General features: G+C 41.5%; 1 protein-coding gene across 4 annotated transcripts in view; it reads left to right on the forward strand.

The window, feature by feature from the left end:
- Positions 1-13511, forward strand: part of SUSD4 (sushi domain containing 4) — a 182320-nt gene that overhangs the window by 140130 nt on the left and 28679 nt on the right. For 2 of the 4 annotated variants that reach the window (XM_073338777.2, XM_073338775.2), the window contains exons 5-6: positions 500-574; positions 1244-1432. The exons of 1 other annotated variant lie outside the window; for it this stretch is intronic. In XM_073338777.2, the coding sequence (XP_073194878.1) occupies positions 500-574; positions 1244-1432 (264 nt within the window). The remainder of the gene's footprint in view (positions 1-499; positions 575-1243; positions 1433-13511) is intronic. One more of the 4 variants, XM_073338778.2, reaches the window with a different exon arrangement.

Raw genomic sequence — 13511 nt, forward strand, 5'->3', positions numbered from 1 at the left:
CAGGATGTACTCAAATTGGAAGATCTGGCCTGTAGCTTTTATTTTGATAAAGTAAGACTCTCTAATTTTTAACAGTTTGTATAACAAGGCTTGAAATTATGGGAATCCATGTGACCTTCCTTCTGGAATTCCTGATAGTGACAAGAGGCCTATTAATAATGGTTGTTGCCACAACAAACAGCTTATGTTAGTCTCATAAATTTTCATAAAGCTTTTTTCATTCCCAGATTGCTAATCATCATTCCTCAAAATCATTGCAAGCTAAAAATCAGCACCATTAGTCATTACCAAGAGGGTCATTTTTAAGGCAGTGAGCAAAATAATTCTAGTTTATTTCAGTACACAACTTGAAATCTCAAATCTCAATATCCACTCAGAACATTGTTTGCATACATGTGAATCAAATATTAGAAAGTCGTGAGTGATTATGTAGTGAATTTCCTTTTATTCCAAATGTCATCTCATTTGTGAAGCCAACTGCTGTCAATTCCCCCTCTAGGGTGCCAAAATTACAAAGTCTGTCTGGAGTTAATCACTCTGGGCCAAACTCATCTCTGGTGTAATTCTACTGAAGGTAAGTTTGTCCCTTTCTCGATCAGCTGTGGCCACTGTTCTCAAAAATGACTGATGAGTTTAGGTGCCTCCATTTTTGGGTGCCCAATCTGAAACCCCTTGAAGGGCCTGATTTCCGGAAGGTGAGCGCACTGAGCACTTTCTGAAAATCAGGCTCCTCTAAACGATCTCAAATTGGGCTCCCAAAATCACTACTCATTTTTGAAATCTTGGCCTCTTTTGCTGCTGTGTATATCTTGTAACAGCATCAATTTCAGTATTAAACATAACCTCTGTGACTGCCTGTTTGAGGAGAGGAATAAAACCCAGGGTTTTGTATAGGTGACTGTCTTTATTTATTAAGAATTCCACCTTGTAATAAGTGACAACTGCTAAACTGGTGAATGTGTGGGTGTGCAAAACGAAACATTGCAATTGTCATTAATGCTATTTTGGGTTTGCAGATGATATATATTATCTTGGCAGAATGTGTGGGCTAAGCAATAAAAGAACTTGAAATGAGGTAATGACACTTGAGCATCTAAGAGAAAGATTAAGCAGGAATGCCATTCACTGTGGGGAGGATGGGAAATATTGTGCTTCTCAACTTGGGAACCATAATCAAGATGTGTTACAATGACTAAGACAAGCACCTCATAATAAAAGATACCTTCCTCTTCTTAATTTGCAGGTTGCCTGAGGCCATTGGTTCTTCCTCATAGTTACATTAACATATCTGAGTTCGAGTCCTCCTTCCCAGTAGGAACAGTGGTATATTATCAGTGCTTTCCTGGATATAAACTAAAGGGGACAAAGTTCCTTGAGTGCATGTATAACCTTATCTGGTCACATAGCTCACCTAGGTGCCTTGATGTGGAAGGTAAAACAGCTTATTTGTTTTTAATTTTGGACAATTAACATGATATATTTTAATTGAACTTAGGGCTACAATTTTTAGCTCCATTTTGTCCACTGCCTCCTGAGGACGTACAAAGTGCATCCATTCAAGCTCCTGTTTTGTTGTACGTATACTGTGTAATCTGGAACATCGCATAGCTTAACTGTTAAAGTTACTTACATAATGTTTGCTCTGTCAGTATCGTAATCATACTAGCTGAAGTTTGTAACAACAAAGACTGTTTATACTTAAAATCTAAAAAACTATGTAATCTGCTGTCTTTCTAATGAAATGCTGAGAAAGTTAATGAATCTATATTCACATAAGGACAACCTGAGTAGCTGAAGATTTCAGCACCATACCATTCTGAACTAAAAGCATTTGTAAATACTATTAAGTATCAAGTTTCATTTCAGCCTGCATGCCAGGTGTATGCAAAATCTAATACTGCATGATTCTGCATTAAAAATTACTGGATGTTGTACCCAAAAGTACTGGAGTGTTTCTTATTTTTAATTAACAGTCCAGTTTTCAAAATTCTAAAAGGTCTTTGCAATGTAAGGGTTCCACCTTCAGGAACTGACTTTCTGATCTAACATCCTAGAAATTTAACCACAAAACAGCCCTGCATAAATCATCTTTCTTTTTATTTTTTGTAGTACATGAAATACATGTTACAGATAAAATTATTAGAAAGAGACTGCCTGTCGGATATCATAAAAGAAATTACAAAATGAAGCAGGATTAGCCAGAAGTAAGTCTTTAATGTGTTAGGAGCATTAAAACCCACAAACACAAATGTATGAAACTTGAAAATTTTGTATGTGTCATTTCCCTGTGCTCACTTAACACAGATTACAGTCTGAACTACCTGTTCCAGCTCTCGTCGACGTACATGGCAAAACTCCCATTAACTTTAATGGGGGCATGTATCATTTGTATTATATTAGCACCTAGAGCTCCATTGTGGTAGGCTTCTTAAAAATATACAGAGAGTAAGAGAGAATCCCTGCCCTGAAGATTTTGTAGTCTAAATAGACACGTCAAAGAAAGGGTAGGAGAGGCAAAGAAGTATTCTCCCCAATTCACAGATGGGGAACTGAGACAGCGATTAAGTTCCTTGCCCAAGGTCACACCGGACGTTTGTGGCAGAGTGGGGAATTGAACCTAAACCTCCTGAGTCCTGATCCAGTCCCTTAATCACAAGCTCATCCTTCCTTATGATCGCTTTTGGCACAGGGCTTGTTGTTCTGTTGTAACATTAAGACCAATTTTTTCCCCGGCGATTACTTGTAGAAACCCTATATATACAGGTGATGGACAAACCACAAATGTTTCAGATAGTACGAGAATGGGTTATCTTGAGATTTTAGGTCCTTTCTTTTTCCATATGGGTAGGACAGAGTCTTATAGATGAAAACTTCATTTCTCAGGTGTCATGTGGGACCGGTGTAACTGGAACACACAGAACTTGTAAAGTTCCATCCAGCACCTGTAAATCAACTTAGGTATTCACATTTGAAAATGACAGGTTTCAGAGTAGCAGCTGTGTTAGTCTGTATCTGCAAAAAGAAAAGGAGTACTTGTGGCACCTTAGAGACTAAACACATTTATTAGAGCATAAGCTTTCGTGAGCTACAGCTCACTTCAGCTGTAGCTCACGAAAGCTTATGCTCTAATAAATGTGTTTAGTCTCTAAGGTGCCACAAGTACTCCTTTTCTTTTTACTTTTGAAAATGTTGGCCTAAGTGACTTATTCAAGAAGAGTCAGACTCCAGGGGTCCTGCTTCCATCTAATTCTCCAACCAGTGAACAGCACTCCCACCCTTTTTATCCAGTATTATAGAATAATAGAAGTATAGGGCTGGAGGGAACCTCAGTCATCAAGTCCAGTCCCTTGCTCTGAGGCAGGACTGAGTAAACCTAGACCATCCCTGACAGGTGTTTGTCCAACCTGTTCTTAAAAACCTCCCATAATGGGGATTCCACATCCTCTGTTGAAAGCCCATTCCAGAGCTTAACTATCCTTATGGTTACAAATCTTTTCCTAATAGCTAATCTAAATCTCCCTTACTGCAGATTAAGACCATTACTTCTTATCCTATTTTTAGTGGATATAGAGAACAATTGCTCATAGTCCTCTTTAGTACAGCCCATAATAATATGTTGAAATGTTGAAGACTTTTAGCCAGTCCCCTTTCAGTAGTCTTTTCTCAATACTAAACATGCCCAGTTATTTTAACTTTTCCTCACAGGTCAAGTTTTCTATGATTTGTATCTCTCTTTTGTTGCTCTCTTCTGGACTCTCTCCAATTGGTCCACATCTTTCCTTAAGCGTGGTGCCCAGAATTGGACACAATACTCCAGCAGAGAGGCCTCACCAGTGCCAAGTGGAGTGGGACAGTTACCTCCCATGTATTACATACAATATTCCTGTTAATACACCACAGAATGATAATGAGCTTTTTTTGCAACTGCATCACATTGTTGACTCTCATTCAGTTTGTGATCCATTATAAACGCCAGATCCTTTCCAGCAGTACTGCCACTTAGCCAGTTATCCCCATTTTGTAGCTATGCATTTGATCTTTCCTTCCAGAGTGAAATACTTTGCACTTGTCTTTACTGACTTTCATGTTATTGATTTCAGACCAATTCTCCAATTTTGTCAAGGTCCTTTTGAATTCTAATCCTGTTGTCCAAAGTGCTTGCAACCCCACCCCACCCCCAGCTTGGTTTCATTTGCACATTTTATAAGCATATTCTCCACTCCATTATCCAAGTCATTTAATGAAAATATTGAATAGTACCAGACCCAGGACAGACACATGCAGGACTCCACTAGAGATCCCTCCCAGTTTGACAGCAAACTATTGATAACTACTTCGAGTACAGTCTTTCAACAATTTGAGCACCCACTTTATAGTAATTTAATCTAGACCACACTTCCCTAATTCACTTACAAGAATGTCATGTGGGACTGTGTCAAAAGCCTTACTAAAATAAGATACCTCACATCTATTGTTCTCCCCCTCCTCTACTAGGCCAGTAACCCTGATGAAGGAAATTAGGTTGATTTTTGTCATGATTTATTTTTGACAAATCCATGCTGGCTCTTCCTTAATCCTGTTATCCTCCAGGTGCTTACAAATTGATTGTTTAATAATTTGTTCCAGTATCTTTCCAGATATTGAAGTTAAGCTGATTGGTCTATACTTACTGGGGTCCTCTTTGTACCCCTTTTCAAAGATAGATATTATATTTACCCTTTTTCAATCCTCTGGAACCTCTTCTGTCCTCCATGAGTTCTCAAAGATAATTGCTAGTGGTTCCAAGATTGCTTCAGTACCTTAAATACCCTATGATGGTTCCTAAAGTACCATATGATGAATTTCATCAGGCCTTGCTGACTTGAATGATACAACTCATTTAAATATCCTTTAACCTGTGCTTTCCTTATATTGGCTTGTGTTCCTTCCCCCATGTTGTTAATATTAGTTGAGTTGAGTATCTGGTCACTATTACCGTTTTTAGTGAAGACTCAAGCAAAATAGGCATTAAACACATCAGCCTTCTTGATGTCATCAGTTATTAGCTCTCCTTCCCCGTTAAGTAGAGGGCTTGTGCTTTCCTTTGTCTTTCTCTTGGTCCTAATGTATTTTTAAAATCTCTTATTCCCTTTGATGTCCCTTGCTGGGCATTTTATGTCATTTTATGCCTTTCTGATTTTCTCCTTACATGCTTGTGCTATTCTTTTGTTGCTCCTCCTTCTGCACCTTGCAGTTGAACTTAGCAATGTCAGCTCCGCTTTACAGATGCCTACCATATATCACAACTGTATTCATATTGCAGTATTACCCACCAGCATTTTTCATAGAGGGGATATTCAAATAGCAAATTAGTCTCTTTATTTATTTCCATGATCAATACTAAATGTATTCTCATAACATTACCTGTTCTGGTCTTTTAATGAGAGATTGATTAAAAGCAAATAGTTGTTAGGAACTTTTACCAAATCTTTATAGTGCTCATATTTTGCTGGAAGCAGTTTTGCCTGTAGCTTCCTGTTTTTGACATACATTCTTCTCTAGGCTCCAACAATATGCAGATTGAATTTAAAAAAAGAAAAGCAATGGGCTCTTTAGTAAACCTTTCTCCAGAGTGGTACCAGACTTCATAACAATGATTGTTTCTAATTTTGGAAAATATTGATGTAGAAGTGTTCCAGGAGGGCATCAAAAATTGCTCTTTCTGCTGCATACGCACAAACAGTTTTTCTTGCCTGGGCAGTTTCTGTGGTTGCATTATATTTGATTCTCCATCTGAACATCAAATTTCAGATCATATGGAGCCTGGCATCAGAGTAATCACACAAATGATATCTGTGAATCTTATGAATTTTGCCTCTTTCTAAACTATTTAGGCCGAATACATTGCTGGTGTAACTCCAGTGAAGTCAGTGGAGTTACACAGGGAAATATTTGACTTTTTCTTTCCTTTCTGCTGCTATAACTGTAGCATGAACATTTTTAATTAATACTACACTATAAAATTTACTTAGTGCTATAGCTGTGGGAATCTCAAAGCATTTTAGATACTTTACATATAGAATCAAAGTAACTGGAAATGGAAAGAAACTATTAGTTCATCTAATCTATCTTCATACTGCTAGTGCAGGATTATTCCCTATAATACACTTTTCCAATGCTTAATCCAGTCTAGTTTTAAATGTTTCCAATGGACTTCCACCACATCCTTTGGGACACAGTTTCACAGCTCTGGCTGTTGGAGGGAGATTTTTCTTATAATTAACCTAATTGTTCCTTTTCATATGTATTGTATGGTAATTCCTTTATCCAGTGTTGACATGGAGCCACCTCCATGGAGGGATGCAGCAGCTGTTTAGGAACTGTTTTATATTTTACACACACACACACACACTCTCTCTCTCTCTCTGTTTAGGAACTGTTTTGTATTTTACACACACACTGTTCATCTGATCTGGAAACTTGTTATAGGCAGAGCAGGGTGGTAATGCCATAGTTAAGGTTGCTCAACACGTGCCATTATAAGATTCTATTTTCAGTTGCTTATAATTCTTCTTCAAGTAGTGGCCCTTTGTGGTCCCACTTCAGGTGCACATGTGTCTCTGAAGCCCTTGATTGAAGATTACGCAGGCCAAACGGACATTGCTAGCTAGAAATCGTCTTATGCCTCTTTATGGCAGACACTGAGGCTATATAGGGGTGCGCAGGGGAACTGCCCTCACTTCCTTCTCTGCTGCCTCACCAGTGTGCAAAAGGACAGATAAGTACTACGTACCCCTTAAGGATTATCACTTTTTATTTTCCCATCCCCCACCTAACTCCCTAGTGGTGGATGCAATGAATGAACGGGGTAGGCAGTACTTTTTGAGATATGACAAGGAACAAAAGTGGCTGAATCTCTTTGGAGGAAAGTCTTACTCATCTGCAACCCTGCAGCTCTGGATCGCAAACTATCAAGCGGTCACCAAATACAACCTTGCTAATTACAACAAGCTCACAGCCTTTATTGAATAGCTGCCATATGACTGCAGGGAGCAATTCCAGTCTGTAGTTGAGGAGGGTCAGCTACTAGCCTGAATGGCTCTCCAGACATCCCTAGATGCTGCTGCCAGATCCATCTCTACGGTGGTAGTTATGTGCAGGGTGTCATGGCTTTAACTTTTGTGGTTTCTGAGGGAGGTTCAGAACGCTGTAGAGGGCCTCCCCTTTGATGGTCATAGGCTTTTCTCAGAGAACAAGAATGATGCCCTGCACACATTGAAGGACTTCAGGGTTACCCTATGTACCTTGGGCATTTACACAGCTACGAGCAAGAAGTGTTTTAATAGCTCAATAGCTTAATGTGCCCTTCAGCCTGCCTCCCTCGCTTTGGAGACTGTCGTATCCATTTCGTCCAGGCTTGGGAGCAAATCACCATGGACCAATAGGTCTTGGAGGTCATGACATCAGGCTATACCATCCAGTTTATGTCACTCCCTACCTTCCACTCCCCTTCCCCAGCCTTCTTTAGGGACCCCTCTCACAAGCTTCCACTAAGGCAAGAGATGGAGTCTCTCCTCCAACTAGGAGCAATAGAACTGGTCCCTTTCCCTTACAAGGGCAGGAGTTTCTACTCAAAATACTTCCTAGCACCCAAGAAGGATGGAAGTTGGAGGCCAATCTTAGATCTAAGACAACTGAATAAGTTTGTGATGCCTCAGAGGTTCAGGGTGGTAACTCTGGCAACTATAATTCCTTTACTAGAGAAAGGGGATTAGTTTTCAGCCCATGACCTACAAGAAGTCTACTTCTGATACATCTATCACACAGGAAGTACCGATGATTCACTACAGGCAAAGATCATTTCCAGTACCATGTGCTCCCCTTCGGCCTATCCTCAGCCCCAGGTGTGTTTTCAAAGGCTCTAGCAGTAATGGCAGTTTACTTTTGGCAGGAAGAGATCCTGGTCTTCCCGTACCTTGATGAACGGCTACTCAAGGACTGTTCCTTCGAAGCAATGTTATTGTCTACCCAGAAGGCCCTCGCTCTGTTCCAAGAGTTGGGCCTCCAGCTGAACATAAAGAAATCCACAATAGTACCAGTACAAAGGGATGCAGTTTATAGGGGTATTCTTGGACTCAGTGACAGCCAGAGCATATCTCCCTTTAGACAGATTTGTGACCTTGTCAGGACTGGTAGCAACAATTCAGGGAAGCTCTCGGACCACAATAAAAAGCTGTCTTGAGCCATGTGGCAGCTTTTACCTTTTGTGACCAATTACAGAAGGCTATGGTTCTGCTGCTTCCAGGGTTGGCTCAGAACTGCCTATGCTCCAAACAGGGACACCTTGGACAGGGCAGTGATGGTCCCTTTGCATGCACAGAACTCCATATCTGTGCAGGTGTTCCTTTCTGTCACCCAAGCCCATCAATGACTCCAGCAATTTCATTGTTAAGATTGGGTGCCCATCGCAATACCCTCAGGAATCAGGGCAGATGGACAGTCCATGAAACCAGTCTCCACATCAACCTGTTGGAAGTCAGGGTAGTCAGGAACTCTTGCCTCCATTTCCTAATGACAAAGCATTCAGGGTCATGATGGACAAAGTGTCCTGCATGTTTTACATCAACAAGCAAAGAGGAACAAAATCCCCTTCCTTGTGCACCAAAGCTATAAAGCTCTGGAACTGGTGCATAGCCCACCATATCCAGATTTCAGTGATCTACCTCGACTATGACTTGGAGCTGGACACTCAGGTTCTCCACAGCATATGCCAGAGATCGATATTTTCACCACCTCCGAGAACAGGAAGTGTCCCCTCTTCTGGTCAAGGTCGGGGGCCTGGTTCACCACTCCTTGCGGGATGGCCTTTTTCTACCTTGGAGGAAGGGTCTGTTCTATGCCTTTCCCCCAGTGCCCCTAATTCTAGGGGTATTGAACAAGATCAGGCAGGACAAAGCCAGAGTTATTCTCAGAGTACCTACCTGGCCGAGACAAGCTTATTACCCTTACCTGCTTCAACAAAATATCCAACCGTTAATCAAGCTCCCAACCATTCCTCTTCTCCTGTCTCAGGATGTGGGTTGCATGCTTCGCCCCAGCTTGGTGGTTCTACAGGTGTGACTCCTGGATGGCTCTCAGGAACAGAGGTTTCCTACTCTATGGATGTGCAGCAGGAGTTATTAAACAGCAGAAAAACATCAACCTGCACTTCTTCCCTGCAGAAATATTTTTTAAAAATTGTCCAATGGTGCAATCCATTTGTCCATTGCATCTCTAGCTGGAATTGGTTCCCCTTTCCCTCATCCTAGATTACCCATTGGATCTGAAGACATCTAGGTTGTCCATCAGTTCAGCCAAGGTACACCTGGCTGCCGTATCAACCTTTCATCCCCCAGTAAAGGGATTCTCCATTTTTGCTTACCTGGTATTGTCCAGAATTATTAAAGGTCTGGGTAATCTCTTCTCCCACATTAGACACACCACCCTGTCTTGTGACCTCAACCTGATTCCCAACCACCCAGCAAGGCTTCCATTCACACCAATGGCGACCTGATCCCTACTTCATTTATCTAGGAAGATGGCCTGGTTAGTTGAAAAATGTAAAGGAAATGGTGCTTCTTATTTTTAAATTAACTGAATCTACAGTCCTAATTTGGGGAAAATGATTAATCTGTGAAACAATGTTATTACATTTCAAATGACTGCACGTTCTTTGCATTGAAGAAATGTTTTTTCATCTTCATTGTCTTGAAGTTGATGCACCCTGCATTGTTCGTAGCATTGCAAGAAAGGCAAAAGAACAACTTATTCATAGATCCATAGATATTTAGGTCAGAAGGGACCATTATGATCATCTAGTCTGATCTCCAGCACAATGCAGGCTACAGAATTTCACCCACCACTCCTACAAAAAACCTCACACCTATATCTGTGCTATTGAAGTCCTCAAATCATAGTTTAAAGACTTCAAGGAGCAGAGAATCCTCCAGCAAGTGACCCGTGCCCCATGCTACAGAGGAAGGCGAAAAACCTCCAGGGCCTCTTCCAATCTGCCCTGGAGGAAAATTCCTTCCCGACCCCAAATATGGCGATCAGCTAAACCCTGAGCATGTTGGCAAGATACATCAGCCAGATACTACAGAAAATTCTTTCCTGGGTAAATCAGATCCCACCCCATCTAATATTCCATCACAGGCCATTGGGCCTATTTACCATGAATATTACCAAAACCATGTTATCTCATCATACCATCTCCTCCATAAATTTATCGAGTTTAATCTTAAAGCCAGATAGATCTTTTGCCCCCACTGCTTCCCTTGGAAGGCTATTCCAAAACTTCACTCCTCTGATGGTTAGAAACCTTTGTCTAATTTCTAGTCTAAATTTCCTGGTGGCCAGTTTATATCCATTTGTTCCTTTTTTGGTCTTTTACTATGACATTCCTATGGATCAAGTTGAAACAAATCACCATTTTATACCTGCTGTGTCACCTGCATTCTTTGCAGAAACTCCTTAGCCTTTCCCAAATCAGCTAGACATCAGAATTTTCATGAAACCATAATTTCCTGCCCTCATAATTCACATTTGTCCACAGATGGATGATACATTTTATCCATGGTGTTGCAAATGTGTGAAGGATTAGACAGGGGAAAGCAGATCAAGTTTCTCCCTCAGGGCGGTCTTATATTGAATTTTTAAATGTTATCTGACAGTGCACCTCTAACAGAACAAGAGCACTACGCTATGTCATCGGAGAGAGAAATATTACTTTGTGCATCAAGGACATATTTATTGATTTACAGTCCACTTACTGCGATCACTGGGCCTGCTCCTCAGCTAGTGGAAATCGGTGCAAGCCCTTTGACTGCAAGTCATTGAAGTTATGCTGATTAGCACTAGCTGAAGATCTGGCCCTCTCACTATGCCTATAGAATCTAAAATATATATTACATGCTAAATTGGTTTGTTCGCTTTTCAGGCAGGAGTCAAAGGTTCAAACTCAACTAGTTAATAGAGGAGACTGTAAACAAACAAAGGGCTGGAATTAGAATTATGTCACTAGAACTCTGATATTACCCTGGCCTTGTATGGTGATGTCTCATAGAGATTACTGCATTAGTCTGCTCTGGTCTAATTCTAAAGCCCAAGCCAAGCACAGCAGACCCAAGAGTACCCAGGTCTTTTTCAGAACTGACCCAAACCTGACATCTTCCCCAATTTTGTGTCAGAGCCACCACCTCATCCTAGAGGCTCAGCCTGGTAGGGACTTCCCATGCCCGCAGTCTGTCTCTGACCCCCTCCTGCCTGTGGAATTGGCACAGCAGTGGCTGTGTGCCCCACTCCTGCCTTGCTGCATTGCATATGTTGTGGAGTGACTGGCACTGCGTCAACACTGTGCTCCACAGTGTAGGAAGGCAGTGGCAGCCAGCAGAAGCAAGGCACTTAACCTCTGCTACCCAAACCCCACAGGCAGGCAGAGGTGATCGGAGCCTACCTGACCCAAGTCCAAGAGGTTCAGGTTGTTTTCAGACCCAACACTTGTAGTCAGATTCCGTCAGGTTGCAAGGCTCTGAGCTGCACCTCTCTTTCCTTCCTGGTGTCTCTGAGTGCATTCCTCAGGCCTTGTGCATTTACCTCTCCTGAGGCAGAATCATGCAGTCCTCTACTCTTTGACCAGATCCTGGACTACAGTACCCTGTGCCTGAGTCATGCTTACTCAGCAGATCTGGCTGGTTTCAGCACCTGTGGTCCTTCCCTTAGGAACTCTCTGACCACTAATGTATATAGTGACCTGTAGCTTTCTTAAAACTAAAGCACTGTTTATTTCACTAGGTAGGAACAACGCATTTAGAGGAAAAAGGATTTAAAACCACAAACAGTCTGCACAGGTCAATATTCAGCATTCATAAATTATTTCAGCTCCGCATCCATCACGCATGGCAGAAAGCACTGGCCCAGAAAGATGGGCTTCCTGGAATATCCTTTTTGACATCAGTAGCAAATTAAAGGCCTGATTTGGAACAGGGATCCAGTCTAGACTCCTGCCCATGATTGTGGATGCAGTTGATGTTGTTTGGACACCTAAGTACGGTAGCTGATTGTAGCTGCAATTCAGGTAGTCAGATGCCTAAATGACATCAATTACACATGCAAATAATTATGAATATCCAATTAAACTCAAACCCACAAATTATTTGCGCCAACACATTTTGAGCCTGAATAGCAAGACCAGGTATTGAATGTCTGGCCCTGGAGGTTTTAAAGAGACAATGCATCATCGTTCGGAGAGGTACTGAGTTCATTGGGGTACATGTTTACAGAAGGGGAAAAAAACCCACAGAAGGTAAGTAATGTTGTGACCAACTAACACAGTACTTACTGTAATTGCAATCCCAGTGCTCCAAACAGCCATGCGCTCCTAGCACAGCATAAATGTATTCAAACATGATTCAGCTCATTTCTCTTAAATAAATAAATAAATGGGCCCCATCTTGCAAAGTGTTGTGTCATCAACTCCCTAGCACCTCAGCAAGATCATGACAAAAATTTGTTTAAATGAAAGCTGCACTTGTTTAGGTTATCACCTCTGTGCAAAATATCAGAAGGAGTGTGCCTTGCCATGTATAAACTGAAATGTATTTGAAACTACAGAGTTTAATTAAGATCAGCATTTCTCTGGTTGCTCTTCTGTAAATGGTTGTATTACTAATGATTGTGTCATAACCATACAGCTAAGGGTAGCCTAGAATTCCTCCTTACTTGTAAAGGAGTTAAGAAGCTCAAATAACCTGGTTGGCAACTGACCAAAAGGACCAATGGGGAAAGAAGATACTTTCAAATCTGGGGAGGGGGAGACTTTGTTTGTGCTTTTTGTTGGGTGTTCTCTCTCCTAGGACTGAGAGAGGCCAGGCCGAAATTCATCTCCTCCAACTAATCCTGAACCAGTCTCTAATATTACAAAAATAGTAAGTAAAGCCAGACAAGGCGTATTAGATTATCTTTTGTTTTAGCATGTGAATTTTCTTGCAGGAGGTTAACTACCCTGCCCTCAGGCAGAGAAAAAGAACAACTCCAGGTGCTCTCAGCTTAAAATCTCCCTGCTTCCAAGCAGCCAAAAGGAAAAAAAATTTTTTTTGTCCTTTTAAAATCCTAAGCTCTGTGCTTTTGGTTCAAAATGATCCCACCGCACTGCCACCAGGTCAGGGTTCCCTCCCCACTCTGAACTCTGTGGTACAGATATGGGGACCTGCATGAATGACCCCCTGAGTTTATTTCTACCAGTTTAGGTTAAAAATTCCCCAAGGCACAAATCCTTTTTGTCCTTGGGCGGTATACTGCCACCACCAAGTGATTTAAACAAACATTCAGGAAGGGCCACTTGGAGCCCTATCTCCCGCAAAATATCCCCCCCAAGCCCTTACACTCCCTTTCCTGGGGAGGCTTGAGAATAATATCCTAACTAATTGGTTACAAAGTGAGCACAGATTTATCTCCACTCCCTCCCCCCCCCCCCCCGGTCTTAGGACACTGAA

Source organism: Lepidochelys kempii, chromosome 3 (genome assembly GCF_965140285.1).
Source record: "Lepidochelys kempii isolate rLepKem1 chromosome 3, rLepKem1.hap1, whole genome shotgun sequence".
NCBI lineage: Eukaryota > Metazoa > Chordata > Testudines > Cheloniidae > Lepidochelys > Lepidochelys kempii.